The sequence below is a fragment of the Myotis myotis genome, unplaced genomic scaffold (assembly GCF_014108235.1).
Source record: "Myotis myotis isolate mMyoMyo1 unplaced genomic scaffold, mMyoMyo1.p scaffold_m19_p_1, whole genome shotgun sequence".
In the NCBI taxonomy this organism is placed as follows: Eukaryota; Metazoa; Chordata; class Mammalia; order Chiroptera; family Vespertilionidae; genus Myotis; species Myotis myotis.
The window spans coordinates 125,223,586-125,237,089 of NW_023416313.1; the positions used below are offsets into that span (position 1 = coordinate 125,223,586).

The window sequence follows — 13,504 nt, forward strand, 5'->3', positions numbered from 1 at the left end:
CCTGGCTTGTAATTTCTATCAGACATTTCAGTATTTGGTTTCACAGTCTTCTGGCTTGTAGAGTTTCTGCTGAGGAGCATTTTAGTCTTTTACCCATTTTGAATTTATTCTTGTGTGTGGTATAAGTTGATGGTCTAGTTTCATTTTTTTTTTTTTTGCATATACCTGTCCAGTTTTCTCATCATTTATTGAAGGGACTATCTTGACTCCATTGTATGCTGTTCCCTCCTTTGTCAAGTATTAATTGAGCATAATGGGTTGGGTCTATTTCTTGGGTCTTTGTGTTGTTCCATTGATTTATATGTCTATTCTTGTGTTGATACCAGGCTGTTTTGATTACGGTGGCTTTGTAGTATAACTTGATATCTGGTATTGTGATCCCTCCAACTTTATTCTTCTTTCTCAAGATTGCTGTAGCTATTTGGGGTCCTTTTTTGGTTTCATATAAATTTTTGGAGTATTTGTTCTAGATCTATGATATATGCTGTTGGTAATTTAATAGGGATTGCATTTAATCTATAGATTGGTTTAAGTAATATGGACATTTTAATGATATTAATTCTCCCAATCCATAAACAGTATATATTTTTATATCCTCCTCTATATCTTTTTTCAACATCCTGTAGTTTTCCAAGTACAAGTACAAGTCTCTTACCTTGTTGCTTGAGTTTATTCCTAGGTATCTTAATTTTTTTATTTCTATGGTAAATGAGATTGTTTTTTGTTTCACTTTCTGAGAATTTATTATTGGTTTATAAAAATGCCATAAATATCAGGGTGTTAAAATTGTATCCTGCTACATTGCCAAATTCTTTTATTAAATATAGTAATTGGTAGAGTCTTCAGGATTTTTTTTGTACAATACCATGTCATGTGTGAATAATGAGAGTTTTACTTCCTCCTTTCCAATTTGGATGACTGTTGTGTTTTCTTCTTGTCTGATCTCTGTGGTAGAAATTCCAAGTATTATGTTGAATAAGAGTGATGAAAGTGGATATCCCTGTCTTGTTCCTGTTCTAAAGGGAAATAGTTTTAGTTTATGCCCATTGGGTATATAATGTTGGTGGTAGGTGTGTCATATATGGCCTATATTATGTTGAGGTATAATTACTGTTTTTCCACTTTGCTGAGAGTTTTTATCAAGAAAGGGTGTTAGATTTTTTCAAATGCTTTTCCTGCATCTATTGATATGATCATGTGGTTTTTTAAAAATATATTTTATTGATTTTTACAGAGAGGAAGGGAGAGGAATAGAGAGCTAGAAACATCGATGAGAGAGTAACATCAATTAGCTCCCTCCAGCACACTCCCTACTGGGGATGTGCCTGCAACCAAGGTACATGCCCTTGACTAGAATCGAACCCGGGACCCCTCAGTCCGCAGGCCGACGCTCCATCCACTGAGCCAAACCGGCCAGGGGCTGATCATGTGGTTTTTGTCTTTCATTTTGTGTATGTGATGTATTGCATTTATTGCTTTGCAATATTGTACCAGCCTTGCATCCCTGGGATAAATCCCACTTGGTTGTGGTGTATGATCTTTTCAATATATTGTAGACCAGATTTGCTAATATTTTGTTAAAGATTTTAGCATCTATGTCCATCAGTTATTGTCCCATAGTTTTCATTCTTTGTAGTGTCTTTACCTGGTTTTGGAGTTAGGATAATGCTAGCCTCATAGAAAGAGATTGGAAGTATTTCTTCTTGGACTTTTTGTTTGAGGATAGGTATATAGGTATTAGTGGTTCTTTGAAGGTTTGGTAGAACTCCTCTCTGAAGCCATCCGGACCAGGGCTTTTGTTTGCTTGGAGTGTTTTTATTACTGCTTCTATTTCATCACTTGTTATTGGACTATTCAGGTTTTGTGATTTTTTTTTCCTGATTCAGTTTTGTGAGGTTGTATTTTTCTAGGAATTTGTCCATTTCATCCACATTGTGCAGCTTGTTGGCATATACTTGCTCTTAGTATTTTCTTACAATCTTTTATATTTCTATGGAGTCAGTTATTACTTCACCTCTTTCCTTTCTGATTTTGTTTATTTATCCTCTCTCTTTGTTTCTTGAGGAGTCTGGCTAGAGCAGTGGTTCTCAACCTTCCTAATGCCGTGATCCTTTAATACAGTTCTTCATTTGTGGTGACCCCCAATTTCACTGTTACAAATTGAACATAATTAAAGCATAGTGAGTAATCACAAAAACAATATGTAATTATATATGTGTTTTCCAATGGTCTTAGGTGACCCCTGTGAAAGGGTTGTTCGACCCCCAAAGGGGTCGCGACCCACAGGTTGAGAACTGCTGGGCTAGAGGGTCATCAATCTTGTTTATCTTTTCAAAGAACCAGCTGTACGTTTTATTGAACTTTTGTATTGTGTGTTTCTTTTTCTTTTTATTTTTTTATTCTCTATGCCATTTATTTCTGCTCTAATCTTTATTATTTCCTTCTACTTATTCTGGGCTCTTCTTGTTGCTCTCTTTCTAATTCTTTTAAGTTGTAGGGTTAAATAGTTTATTAGTAATTTTTCTTGTGTTTTTTTTTTTAATATATTTTATTGATTTTTTACAGAGAGGAAGGGAGAGAGATAGAGAGTTAAAAACATTGATGAGAGAGAAACATCGATCAGCTGCCTCTTGCACATCTCCCACTGGGGATATGCCCGCAACCCAGGTACATGCCCTTGACTGGAATCGAACCCGGGACCCCTCAGTCCACAGGCCGACGCTCTATCCACTGAGCCAAACCGGTTTCAGCTTCTCTTGTGTTTTGAGATAGGCCTGTAGTGCTATAAACTTACCTCTCAGGATTACTTTTGCTGTATCCCATAGATTTTAGATGGTTTTGTGATTGTGTTCACTTGTTTTCAGGAAGTTTTTTATTTCTTTCTTGAAATAATTGGTAACCCATTCATTGTTTAATAACATCCCAGGCTTTTGTTTCCATTTGCATAAAAAAATTTTTCCCATCTCCATTTCATTTGGCTCTTCCTCTGAAGAATTCTCTTATTCTTCCAGTAGGTGCTTTTTTTCTTCCCATTTTGGTTGCTTGTTTGCATTTGTGGCTGTGTATTAGGTAGATGTGCTATGTTTCCCAAGCTCTAGTGCAGAACAGTTTCAGATGCTGTTTCTCACTGGCCCTGTGTATTCTGTTTAGAGTTATCATCAACCTTGATTCCTCTGCTGGGGCTGAGTTCCTTTGGAAAGGACCATGATGTGCATCAAGGTGTGCTTTTCCCAGCCCAGGGCCCCAAATTATATCTGGCAAATCCTGCTGACTGATTGTTATCAGTCTTGATCACCCTGTGGCTATCAACCACAGGGTGGGTTGAACGGTTTCCCAAAAGGGTGGGGCAATTGCTTCTGCTTGCAGGCTGATTATTATTCTCAGTCTCTTAATGGGCCTCAGAAACTCCACAGGATGTTGTACGGGGTCTTTCAAAGCATGGAGTAACTGCTTTCCCCCCAGGCGAAACCACCTGGATAGCAAACACCTGCTGGAGAAAGATGTTCTCCTCAGTGTGAGAGAATATCTCAGCACGGGAAACTGGGGTGCCTGCCTTCTGAGGTCTAACTAAAGAGCCCCCAACGCTGCCTTCTGCTCACACAGCTGCAGTCCACAGTCCTCCCTTTGCTGAAGCCCAAAGTGAGTGCTGTACCTGAAATTTCATGCATTGGCTCTTTAAGAGGGTGCCTGCATTTCCAGTCATCTCTCCCTGACAGACAGCAACCCTGCTGCTTTTCACGGCCTGATGTTATATGGGCACATTTCTCAGTTGTGGTGTTCTGGGCTGGATAGAGCAACTTGGGTTTTCACAGCTAAGATATCCCTCCGGAACTTTACCTGCTGCCTTTGGAAGCCTGCCCAGCCCTTTCACTTCCTATCAGTTTCTATGTGGTCTCTGCTTTCCATCTTTGGTTATCAGGGTTCTCTCCAGCTAGTCTTCAGTTGATTATTTAGGTTGGTTTTTCTTTTATTTTGTTCCTCCAGTTTGATCCTGGGAGTGTGTCAGTGTGGCATCCACTTACTCCAGTGCCACATTGGATTCCCACTATTATTCCCGTTAATAGACTCTCCATCTCATGTTTCTTTTCTCTTCTGCAATGCCTATAGTTCTAATATTGCTTTTTGTGATGGATTCAGATAGGTCTTGTAGAGCTCTTTTTAAAAATATATATATATTTTTATTGCTTTCAGAGAGGAAGGGGTAGGGAAAGAGAAATAGAAACATCAATGATAAGAGAACCATTAATCAGCTGCCTCCTGCACAACCCCTACAACCTGGGCATGTGCCCTTTATTGGAATCGAACCCAGAACCCTTCATTCCACAGGCCTACTATCCACTGAGCCAAACCAGCTAGGGCGAGCTCTTTATTTTTCTTTATGCTCAGGTGTATTTTTTCCTCTGTGTCATTTCTTGATTCCGATCTTCAGTATCTCTAAATCTTTCCTCCATCAGTTTGGTTCTGTTTTCTATGCTCAGTTCACTCTTAATCTCATGCTTTATTTCCAAGATTTCTGATTGGTTCTTTATTAAAGTTTCATCCTCTTTGGTAAACTACTTTTGTTCGTTGATTTATTTTCTGAGTGCACTGAATTTCCTGTCAGTATTTTCTTACATCTTGTAGAGTATATTTAGAACTGCAGTCTTGAAATTTGTCATTTATATTACATATATCCATGTGTTCGAGCTTGCTTTCTAGCGATTTTTCATTTCCTTCTGGTCATCCTTATTACTGTGGTTGTTCATGGTGTATGCTGGTCTCCTTTGATTATGCGTTTATCTCTTGAGTTCTTTCTACTACTTTGAAATATATGGTGCTGAATCTCAAGACTTTTTACTTCTGTGATCTCCTAGTCTTGCACCTCCACTGCTTCCATAAGACAATACAGCTGCACTACTTGTGGTGGGGTTTGTTTTGCTATCACCATAATGGCGATTCCTGACTTCTGTCTTGTTCCCCTCCAAGCACCCCTTCAGGAGATCAGTCACAGAAGGAAACAGTGTTCCTACTAAAATAACTCTTTGTTTAAAGTTAATATGGTCTTGGTCCCAACACCTAGGGCAACAGGAGGCAAGTTTTGGGAGTTTAACACTAGATTGCCCAAGGAAGTCATTTTGACTGCTTTTTAATTTCAATTAGAAAAACAATTATGTATATAAGGACACAATGTCTTAGAATTTTGTGACTTTTTGTACAAAATGCGTTTATTAATAATTGTAGTTACCTCCCCCTCCTTCATTTCCGGTATATATATATGTGTTATACCTATATTGCCCAAAAGCAGTCATTTTGACTGCTTGGGAAATTATGACTCTTATTATTGAATTGAGTAAATTTCTTATATGACCAGTTCGGCTCTGTATTGAAATAACAGATTTCATTTTTTTTCAATTACCGTCACATGATAACATACAAGTACATGATAAATTGTCGATACTTGATAAGTTGCAGTTGCTCAATAAGCTAAACTAGTACTTGTTATTCGAATCTTTATGCAGTGATACTTGTTCTAATAAGTTGTTTATTTTATTTCTTTTGCGCCCTAAATTCATGAAAGAAATGTCGAATAGAAGTGAGTTATTGGAAAAAGCTAAGGAACATAAGTGAAGAGTGCTCCGATATTATTCTTTCACAATGCAGTCATTTTGACTGCTTTTGGGCAATATAGGTATATACTAAATTTCAGTCTTTCTAGTGTTAAGTGGCAGCAGGACTCTGTTGTTCCATTTCTTTGTCTAAAACACTACTGCCAGCCGGATAGTAGAGAGCTGCATGGTAGAATCCAGTGCTCTGTCAGGTATTTGCTGACTCTGACACTGTTTGCTTCCTTGCCACTGGGCTGCCCTCCTGCAGCTCTGTTCCTCCCAACCGAAGGAAGAGCCTGCTACCTTGGCTTTTTCTCCCTCTCGCTGCCAGCCAAGCCACGAGCTCCCGGTTACAGGGTTGCATTTGCTGGTGGTCTCTGGTGGTCTGCACTTTTCTCCCTTCTCATCTCCCGTTTATTCCCGGTTGTCCACCTTTAGATGTTTCAATGAGCGGGTCTCTCAGGCATGTGTCTGTGTTGAGCAGGGATTTCTTTGTTGAATTATGGTTGGTTACCTTGTTGAAATTTCAGGGATAGAGGACAAGGTGTGCTCTCATACCTCCATTCCTCTGACGTCACTTCTCAAGAATCCTGAGCTAGTCTTAAAGATACATAAAGAGTAGGGACTGAGAGGTTTGCCTTCCATGCAGAGAGAGGGGTCACATGGATTAATGCATACCCATATGAGAAGGTTATCGCCTTTGGGGGGAACAGCATACATTATGTTGTGACTGTGAAGTTGAACCATATGAAATTGTCAGATTTGTCCATTATTATCAACAAAAATAGTAATGTGAGGGAAAGGGTGGTGAGATGGAACTGAAAAAGAGCCAGGTCACAAAGTGCCTAATTTTCTCTGATTATAGATATGTACTCCTTTAGAGTACATATCTCTTTCAAGTAGATAATTATTTTTTAAAGATCTATACTCAAAATAATGTGCCCTTCATTGTATGTAAATTTTGTAAAATGTACTTTTATTGATTTCAGAGAGGAATAGAGAGGGAGAGAGAGAGAGATAGAAACATCAATGATGAGAATCATTGATCAGCTGCCTCCTGCATGCCCCACACTGGGGATCAATCCCACAACCTGGAATGTGCCCTTACCAGGAATCAAACCATGATCCTGCTTCATAGATTGATGCTCAACCACTGAGCCACGCTTGTCGGGCTCATTGTATGTAAATTTTACCTCAGAGGAATGAAACTAAAATATTGAATTCTAGTTAATAGTATATGCAAAGCAAAGTATATAGGTGGAAGTCTGCATTTTACTTTGAGATACATTAAAAAATGAAATGGGAGGCCAGGTACGTGGTGAAAGCAAACAGTAAAATAATAAAATGTTAATGGTAGAATCTTGATGATTAAATACCAATGTTCACTGTAAAATTCATTCAATTTTTCTGTATGTTTAGATTTTTAAAAATATTGGGAGTTAAATTACTATAGAAATCAAAATTAGAGATAGATACTAAGTTAGACGAAAAGGGATTATTTTTCTAATTGATACAAATCTTATTACTTTGGGTGACACGTGACATATTTAGAAATCACCTAATCAGTCCCTGTTAAATCCCCTGCACCCAGAGCAGAGCCTAGATCAGTGATGGCGAACCTATGACACGCGTGTCAGAGGTGACACACGAACTCATTTTTTTGGTTGATTTTTCTTTGTTAAATGGCATTTAAATATATAAAATAAATATCAAAAATATAAATCTGCCAAAACCGGTTTGGCTCAGTGGATAGAGCGTCGGCCTGCGGACTGAAAGGTCCCAGGTTCGATTCCGGTCAAGGGCATGTACCTGGGTTGCGGGCACATCCCCAGTAGGAGATGTGCAGGAGGCAGCTGATCGATGATTCTCTCTCATCGATGTTTCTAACTCTCTATCTCTCTCCTTTCCTCTCTGTAAAAAAATCAATAAAATATATTTTAAAAAAATATATATATATATAAATCTTTGTTTTACTATGGTTGCAAATATCAAAAAATTTCTATATGTGACACGGCAGCAGAGTTAAGTTAGGGTTTTTCAAAATGCTGACATGCTGAGCTCAAAAGGTTTGCATCACTGGCCTAGATCGTAGCAGGTGCTCAGTAAATATTTGAATGTTGAATATTCCCTAATCACTATAATCATAAAATTCTTGAAGTTGTATTTGAAGTCCCAAATACAATTGTGCTGCATACATTTATTATCCTAGAAGGCCTCAGATAATACAGTTTCACGTAATACAAATGTACTATCTATCTATCTATATAAAAGTCTAAACGACCATTCCACCAGTAGCTGTGATGCACACTGATCACCAAGCGGCAGACGCTCAATGCACAGGCATGGAAACATGGAACAGACTGATTAATCTCAGAGGGAAGAGGAGAGGGGGAAGGGTGGGAATAGATTAACCAAAGATCTTATATGCATACTAGAGGCCCAATCCATGCACCGGCGGGGTCCCTCGGCCTGGCCTGTGGGGACCTGGCCAAAACCGGCAGTCCGACATCCCCTGAGGGTCCCGGATTGCAAGAGGGCAGTCTCTTACCTTGTTAGTTGTGTCCAACGTTGGAACAACTTTTACTCCTTTAAAGAAAAAATCAGTTGAAAAAACAAGGATTGGCTTGTTGACAAATTTACTTTTCACTGTTACCATCTCCTATTTACAACAGAGGCTTCTCTTTACTTAGGCTTCCTTTAGAGTAGAATATAATTTCATAATATTTTCCTTGTCACCAAGACAGAACAAACTGAATCCCTGAAAACAAAATCAAAAATTCACCTTCTTATTTACTCTATTCTTTCCCCCCCTTCATCCTATTGGAGGAAAATACTTAGATGTTAATAGATTTGGGGTAAACAAAGGGCTAGAAAGTATGTTTTTAATTTCACAGGAAACTTTCTAATAACTGATTTTGAGGGTAGGACTGGGCTTGTTATACTTTGTATATGAGGAATATATAGGTTTGTGAGATTTAACCACCAATCATTAATCCTATTTCTAAAACTCATTCATATCTGCATTGTAAATAGACAGAACATTATTTTTCTTTTAGGTCATATAAAGCTTTAGCATACAGATGTCATGACAAGAACAAAGACTTACTTCCTTGAGATGTACACTGACATAAATGATTATAAGCAACAGAATATAAAATTTGTTTCTTGAGCCGTGGCTGGTTTGGCTCAGTGGCTGGAGCATCAGCCTGTGGACTGAAGGGTCCCAGGTTCGATTCTGGTCAAGGGCATGTACCTTGGTTGCAGGCACATCCCTAGTAGGGGGTGTGCAGGAGGCAGCTGGTCGATGTTTCTCTCTCATCGATGTTTCTAACTCTCTATCCTTCTCCCTTCCTCTCTGTAAAAAATCAATAAAATATATATTTTTAAAAAAATTTGTTTCTTGTTAACCACAGAAAGTAATCTGGGCTGGAGAGAAAGTAATTGCTTAGATTGGTCGTCACTAAGAAAGTTACTATTAAATATATTATTTATTTTCTTTAATGTCTTTATAAATCTTTCATGTACTAAATTTTTACTTTCATATTAGCATAAAGAAAATCTGAAATCTTCCTTACCATTCTTCCCATGAATATTTTATTATGTTTATGCATGGATAAGGAATAGGTTTAATGTGTGTGTGTGCATTTTTTAAGAATATTTCCTAACATTAAGTAATTTCTTAAGAATTTTACTTAAGGAAAAGAATTCCCTAAAGTATAAAATCTCTTACTATCTTATAGATGTACTTGAGGGATACAACGGAACAATATTTGCATATGGACAGACATCGTCTGGGAAGACACACACAATGGAGGTAACATTTTGTAGTGTGTACTTGGATATAGTTTGCAGTACAGACAGAACATTCAGTCATTATTTGTGAAATAACTTAGCCATGCTTAAACAATTTATTTATTCTCCTTATTTATTCTTTGCTTTCTCTCACATGGTAGTACATGAATAACTTCATTGATAGAATCTGGTTCTTTCTTGAGTTTGAATAGTGATGTTATATATTTTAAATCATATCTAGTTTTCTTTTATCAATTAGCATAACCATGAAATTATGAACATTTTAGAATTAAACAAGAATTTTCCATTACTTCATAATGGGAAAATTTGAATGTTTGTGTGTTTTCAATTCTACTCAGGTAATTTAATTGACCAGGTAAATTAATTCCCTTTCTTACTCCTCTCCTTGGTCCCTTCCTCCCCCTATAACTGCCATTCTTTTCTGATAAGAACGTTTCCATAATTATCATTGCTGTTATTAGTAGATGTAGACATGTTTGAGCTTTGCTTCGAGAAGACTTTTACCACCGTTACAGAGCTTTTGCTGCTGCTACAGAGCATTTGCTTTTATCATTTATCTGAGCTTACTGTATAAAGTTAAGTGACAGCTTATTTAATTCTGTTAACTCATTTTCATAAAGTCTGAGGACAAGGACATTTAGCATATCCAGGAATTTGACTTGAAGTAGAAGGAACAGTGCAAATATATAAAGAAGCTAGAAACTTTTCATAGAAGATGATCATTTACAAATGTGGATAACCTAAATCTAAGGATTAAATAAAAGGCTAAGATTAATTGGTAACCCATGTGGTTATACAGTTCTATATGTAACTTACCTAAGTTTGTATATGTATTTATATACAATATTTATATGTAACTTACAAAAATATGTAAATTGTAGAATTGGGTTTTTTAGATCCTTATAGAGCCATTTTCACCAAAAAATGACAATCATTACAATTCCTGTTCTCTATTGACTATAATTATACATTGAAATTTTGAATTTTAATTCATACTTTACAATTTATTGAAGAGATCTAGTCTTGTTTTCTGTTTAGGGAAAACTTCATGATCCAGAAGGCATGGGAATTATTCCAAGAATAGTGCAAGATATTTTTAATTATATTTATTCCATGGATGAAAATTTGGAATTTCATATTAAGGTAAAATCCTTGGGGAAAGGTTGTATTTTATTTTATACCTAGAATAATTCTGTTCTAAAAAGTAATAAATGCTAATTTTATTTTTAAAACATTTTAAAGTATTTGAGAATTATTTTATGAACAGATATAGTTAATTCATTTGTCATTAGATAACCTTAAACAAGTTAGCCAAGTCTCTTTTGCCTTATTTTCCTTCTCTGTAAAATAAAGGAATTTGTTTTACTATGCAACTTAAAGGTTCTTACTTCTCTAATCTAGTTCATATTAGATGAAGATACATAATGGAAATTGCTTTTTAGTTATATAAGCAGGTTAGTGAAATTAGGTCTTCTGATTAGAATATGAACTATGGCTGAGTTGTTATTGATAACTGTCCCCTTAGTTTACGTCTGGCACTCACTCTTCAATATTAATGAGTAAGTGAATAAATTATTTTATAATTTTAATTGATTGATCTTCTTTCCTTTATTTATTTGCCTTTTAGGTTTCATATTTTGAAATTTATTTGGATAAGATAAGGGACCTATTAGATGGTAAGTTAGCTTCTTACCCTTTACTTATTTTAAAATAGCATGTGTTCTTTTTGTTTGTTGGTTTGGCTTGGTTTGTTAATCTTCACCTGAGGATATTTTTTCCATTGATTTTTAGAGAAAGTGGCGGGGGGTTGGGGAGGGGCAGAAATATCAATGTAAGGGAGATTCATTGATTGGTTGCCTCCTGCACTTGCCCAGACCGGGGCCAGGGATCAAACCTGCAACCCAGGTAAGTGCCCTTGACTGGGAATTGAGCCCAGGACCCTTCAGTGTGCGGACTGACACTCTAACCACTAAGAAACATTGGCCAGGGCTATTATTTTTTTTTTTAATAGGAGATGTGAGACCATTTTTAAGCTAATCTATATGAAATTGACTTAAGTTATAGGAAACAGACATTTAATATTTTTTCTTTTAAAGTTTTAACTAAATGTCATTTGACACATGGGAGTAACTTTTTTTTTTTTTTTTTTTGAGGGTCTTACTAAATTTATTGGCAATTTCTAGAAAATTCTTGAAAAACCTTATAAGTGTGGTTTTGAACTCTATATCCAGTAGTTTGCTTTCCTCCATTTCTGTCATTTGTGACCTGTTTCTTTGTCTCCGCATTTTTTATGCTTCCCTGTGTTGATAGAGTGGCTTTCTGTGCTAGCTGTCCTATAGGGCCCAGTGGCTCAGCATCCCCAATTACCTGAGGTGGACACTCTTGGTACACCCCTTTGTGGGCTTTGTGCACAGTCTTGTTGTAGTTACGCCTTGATTGTTTTTTTTTTTAATTAAATCTTTATTCAGATTATTACATTTGTTCCTCTTTTTTTCCCCCCATAACTCGCCTCCTTCCAGTTCCCACCCCACCCTCCGCCCTCACTCCCCATCCACTGTCCTCATCCATAGGTGCACGATTTTTGTCCAGTCTCTTCCCGCATCTCCCACACCCCTTTCCCCCCAAGAATAGTCAGTCCATTCCCTTTCTATGTCCCTGATTCTATTATAATCCACAGTTCATTCTGTTCATCAGATTATTTATTCACTTGATTCTTAGATTCACTTGTTGATAGATGCATATTTGTTGTTCATAATTTGTATCTTTACCGTTTTCTTCTTCTTCCTCTTCTTAAAGGATACCTTTCAGCATTTCATATAGTACTGGTTTGGTGGTGATGAACTCCTTTAGCTTTTCCTTATCTGTGAAGCTCTTTGTCTGACCTTCTATTCTGAATGATAGCTTTGCTGGATAAAGTAATCTTGGTTGTAGGTTCTTGGTATTCATCACTTTGAATATTTCTTGCCATTCCCTTCTGGCCTGCAAAGTTTCTGTTGAGAAATCCGCTGACAGTCCTATGGGTATTCCCTTGTAGGTAACTGAGTTTCTTTCTCTTGCTGCTTTTAAGATTCTCTCTTTGTCTTTTGCTCTTGGCATTTTAATTATGATGTGTCTTGGTGTGGTCCTCTTTGGATTCCTTTTGTTTGGGGTTCTCTGCGCTTCCTGGACTTGTAAGTCCATTTCTTTCACCAGGTAGGGGAAGTTTTCTGTCATTATTTCTTCAAATAGGTTTTCAATATCTTGCTCTCTCTCATCTTCTGGCACCCCTATAATTCTGATGTTGGTACGCTTGAAGTTGTCCCAGAGGCTCCTTACACTGTCTTCGAATTTTTGGATTCTTTTTTCATTTTGCTTTTCAGGTTGGGTGTTTTTTGCTTCTTCGCATTTCAAATCTTTGACTTGATTCTTGCGCTCCTCTGGTCTGCTGTTGGGAGTCTGTATAGTATTCTTTATTTCAGTCAGTGTATGCTTAATTTCTAGTTGGTTCTTTATCATAACATCCAGGGTCTCATTAGATTTCTTGAGGATCTCATTAAGTTTATCGGCGGCTTCTAGACAGTTCTTGAGAGACCTTAAAAGTGTGGTTCTGAACTCTGTATCTTCCATTGACAATTTTGTCCTGTTTCTTTGTCTCCGCATTTTTTTTTTATGCTTTCTTGGTGCACCCCCTAATGGTCTTTGTGTGCAGTCTTGTTGTAGTTAAGCCTTGATTGTTGTAGTTAATACTGGGGGGATTTGACCTCCAGGCCAACTGGCTGTGAGAGTCAGCTGTCGGGAGTAACTTATTTAAAGCAGCTCTTTATCGATGCTACTAATTAGAGCATTGAACTCGAGTTAGAGATCCTGAGATCTGGTTTTCCATCAGCTGTCAATTAGTTAGATACACTAGAGTCCCAGTGCACAAAAATTCATGCATGGGTACGGTCCCTAGGCCTGGCCGGTGATCGAAGCACGAGTGTCTGGAGTGGAAGGGCAGGTCCCAGCTGACCCCTGCGCCCCCAAGCTCCCGCACGCCCCCCTCCCGGCTCCCTCAGCGCCTGGGAGCTGCCGCCACCACTGGTCGCTGTCTGCGGGGCGATTGGACCTCGCTCGTATCTGCTGTGGCC

At 37.6% G+C, this 13,504-nt stretch overlaps 1 protein-coding gene across 6 annotated transcripts in view; it reads left to right on the forward strand.

Moving 5' to 3' along the window:
• The window catches only part of KIF5B (kinesin family member 5B), a 77,150-nt gene that overhangs the window by 34,685 nt on the left and 28,961 nt on the right, over positions 1-13,504 (forward strand). For 5 of the 6 annotated variants that reach the window (XM_036351102.1, XM_036351110.1, XM_036351074.1 and 2 more), the window contains exons 3-5: positions 9,326-9,399; positions 10,437-10,541; positions 11,026-11,074. In XM_036351102.1, the coding sequence (XP_036206995.1) occupies positions 9,326-9,399; positions 10,437-10,541; positions 11,026-11,074 (228 nt within the window). Of the gene's footprint in view, positions 1-9,319; positions 9,400-10,419; positions 10,542-11,025; positions 11,075-13,504 lie in introns of those variants that run through there. The other variant, XM_036351120.1, reaches the window with a different exon arrangement.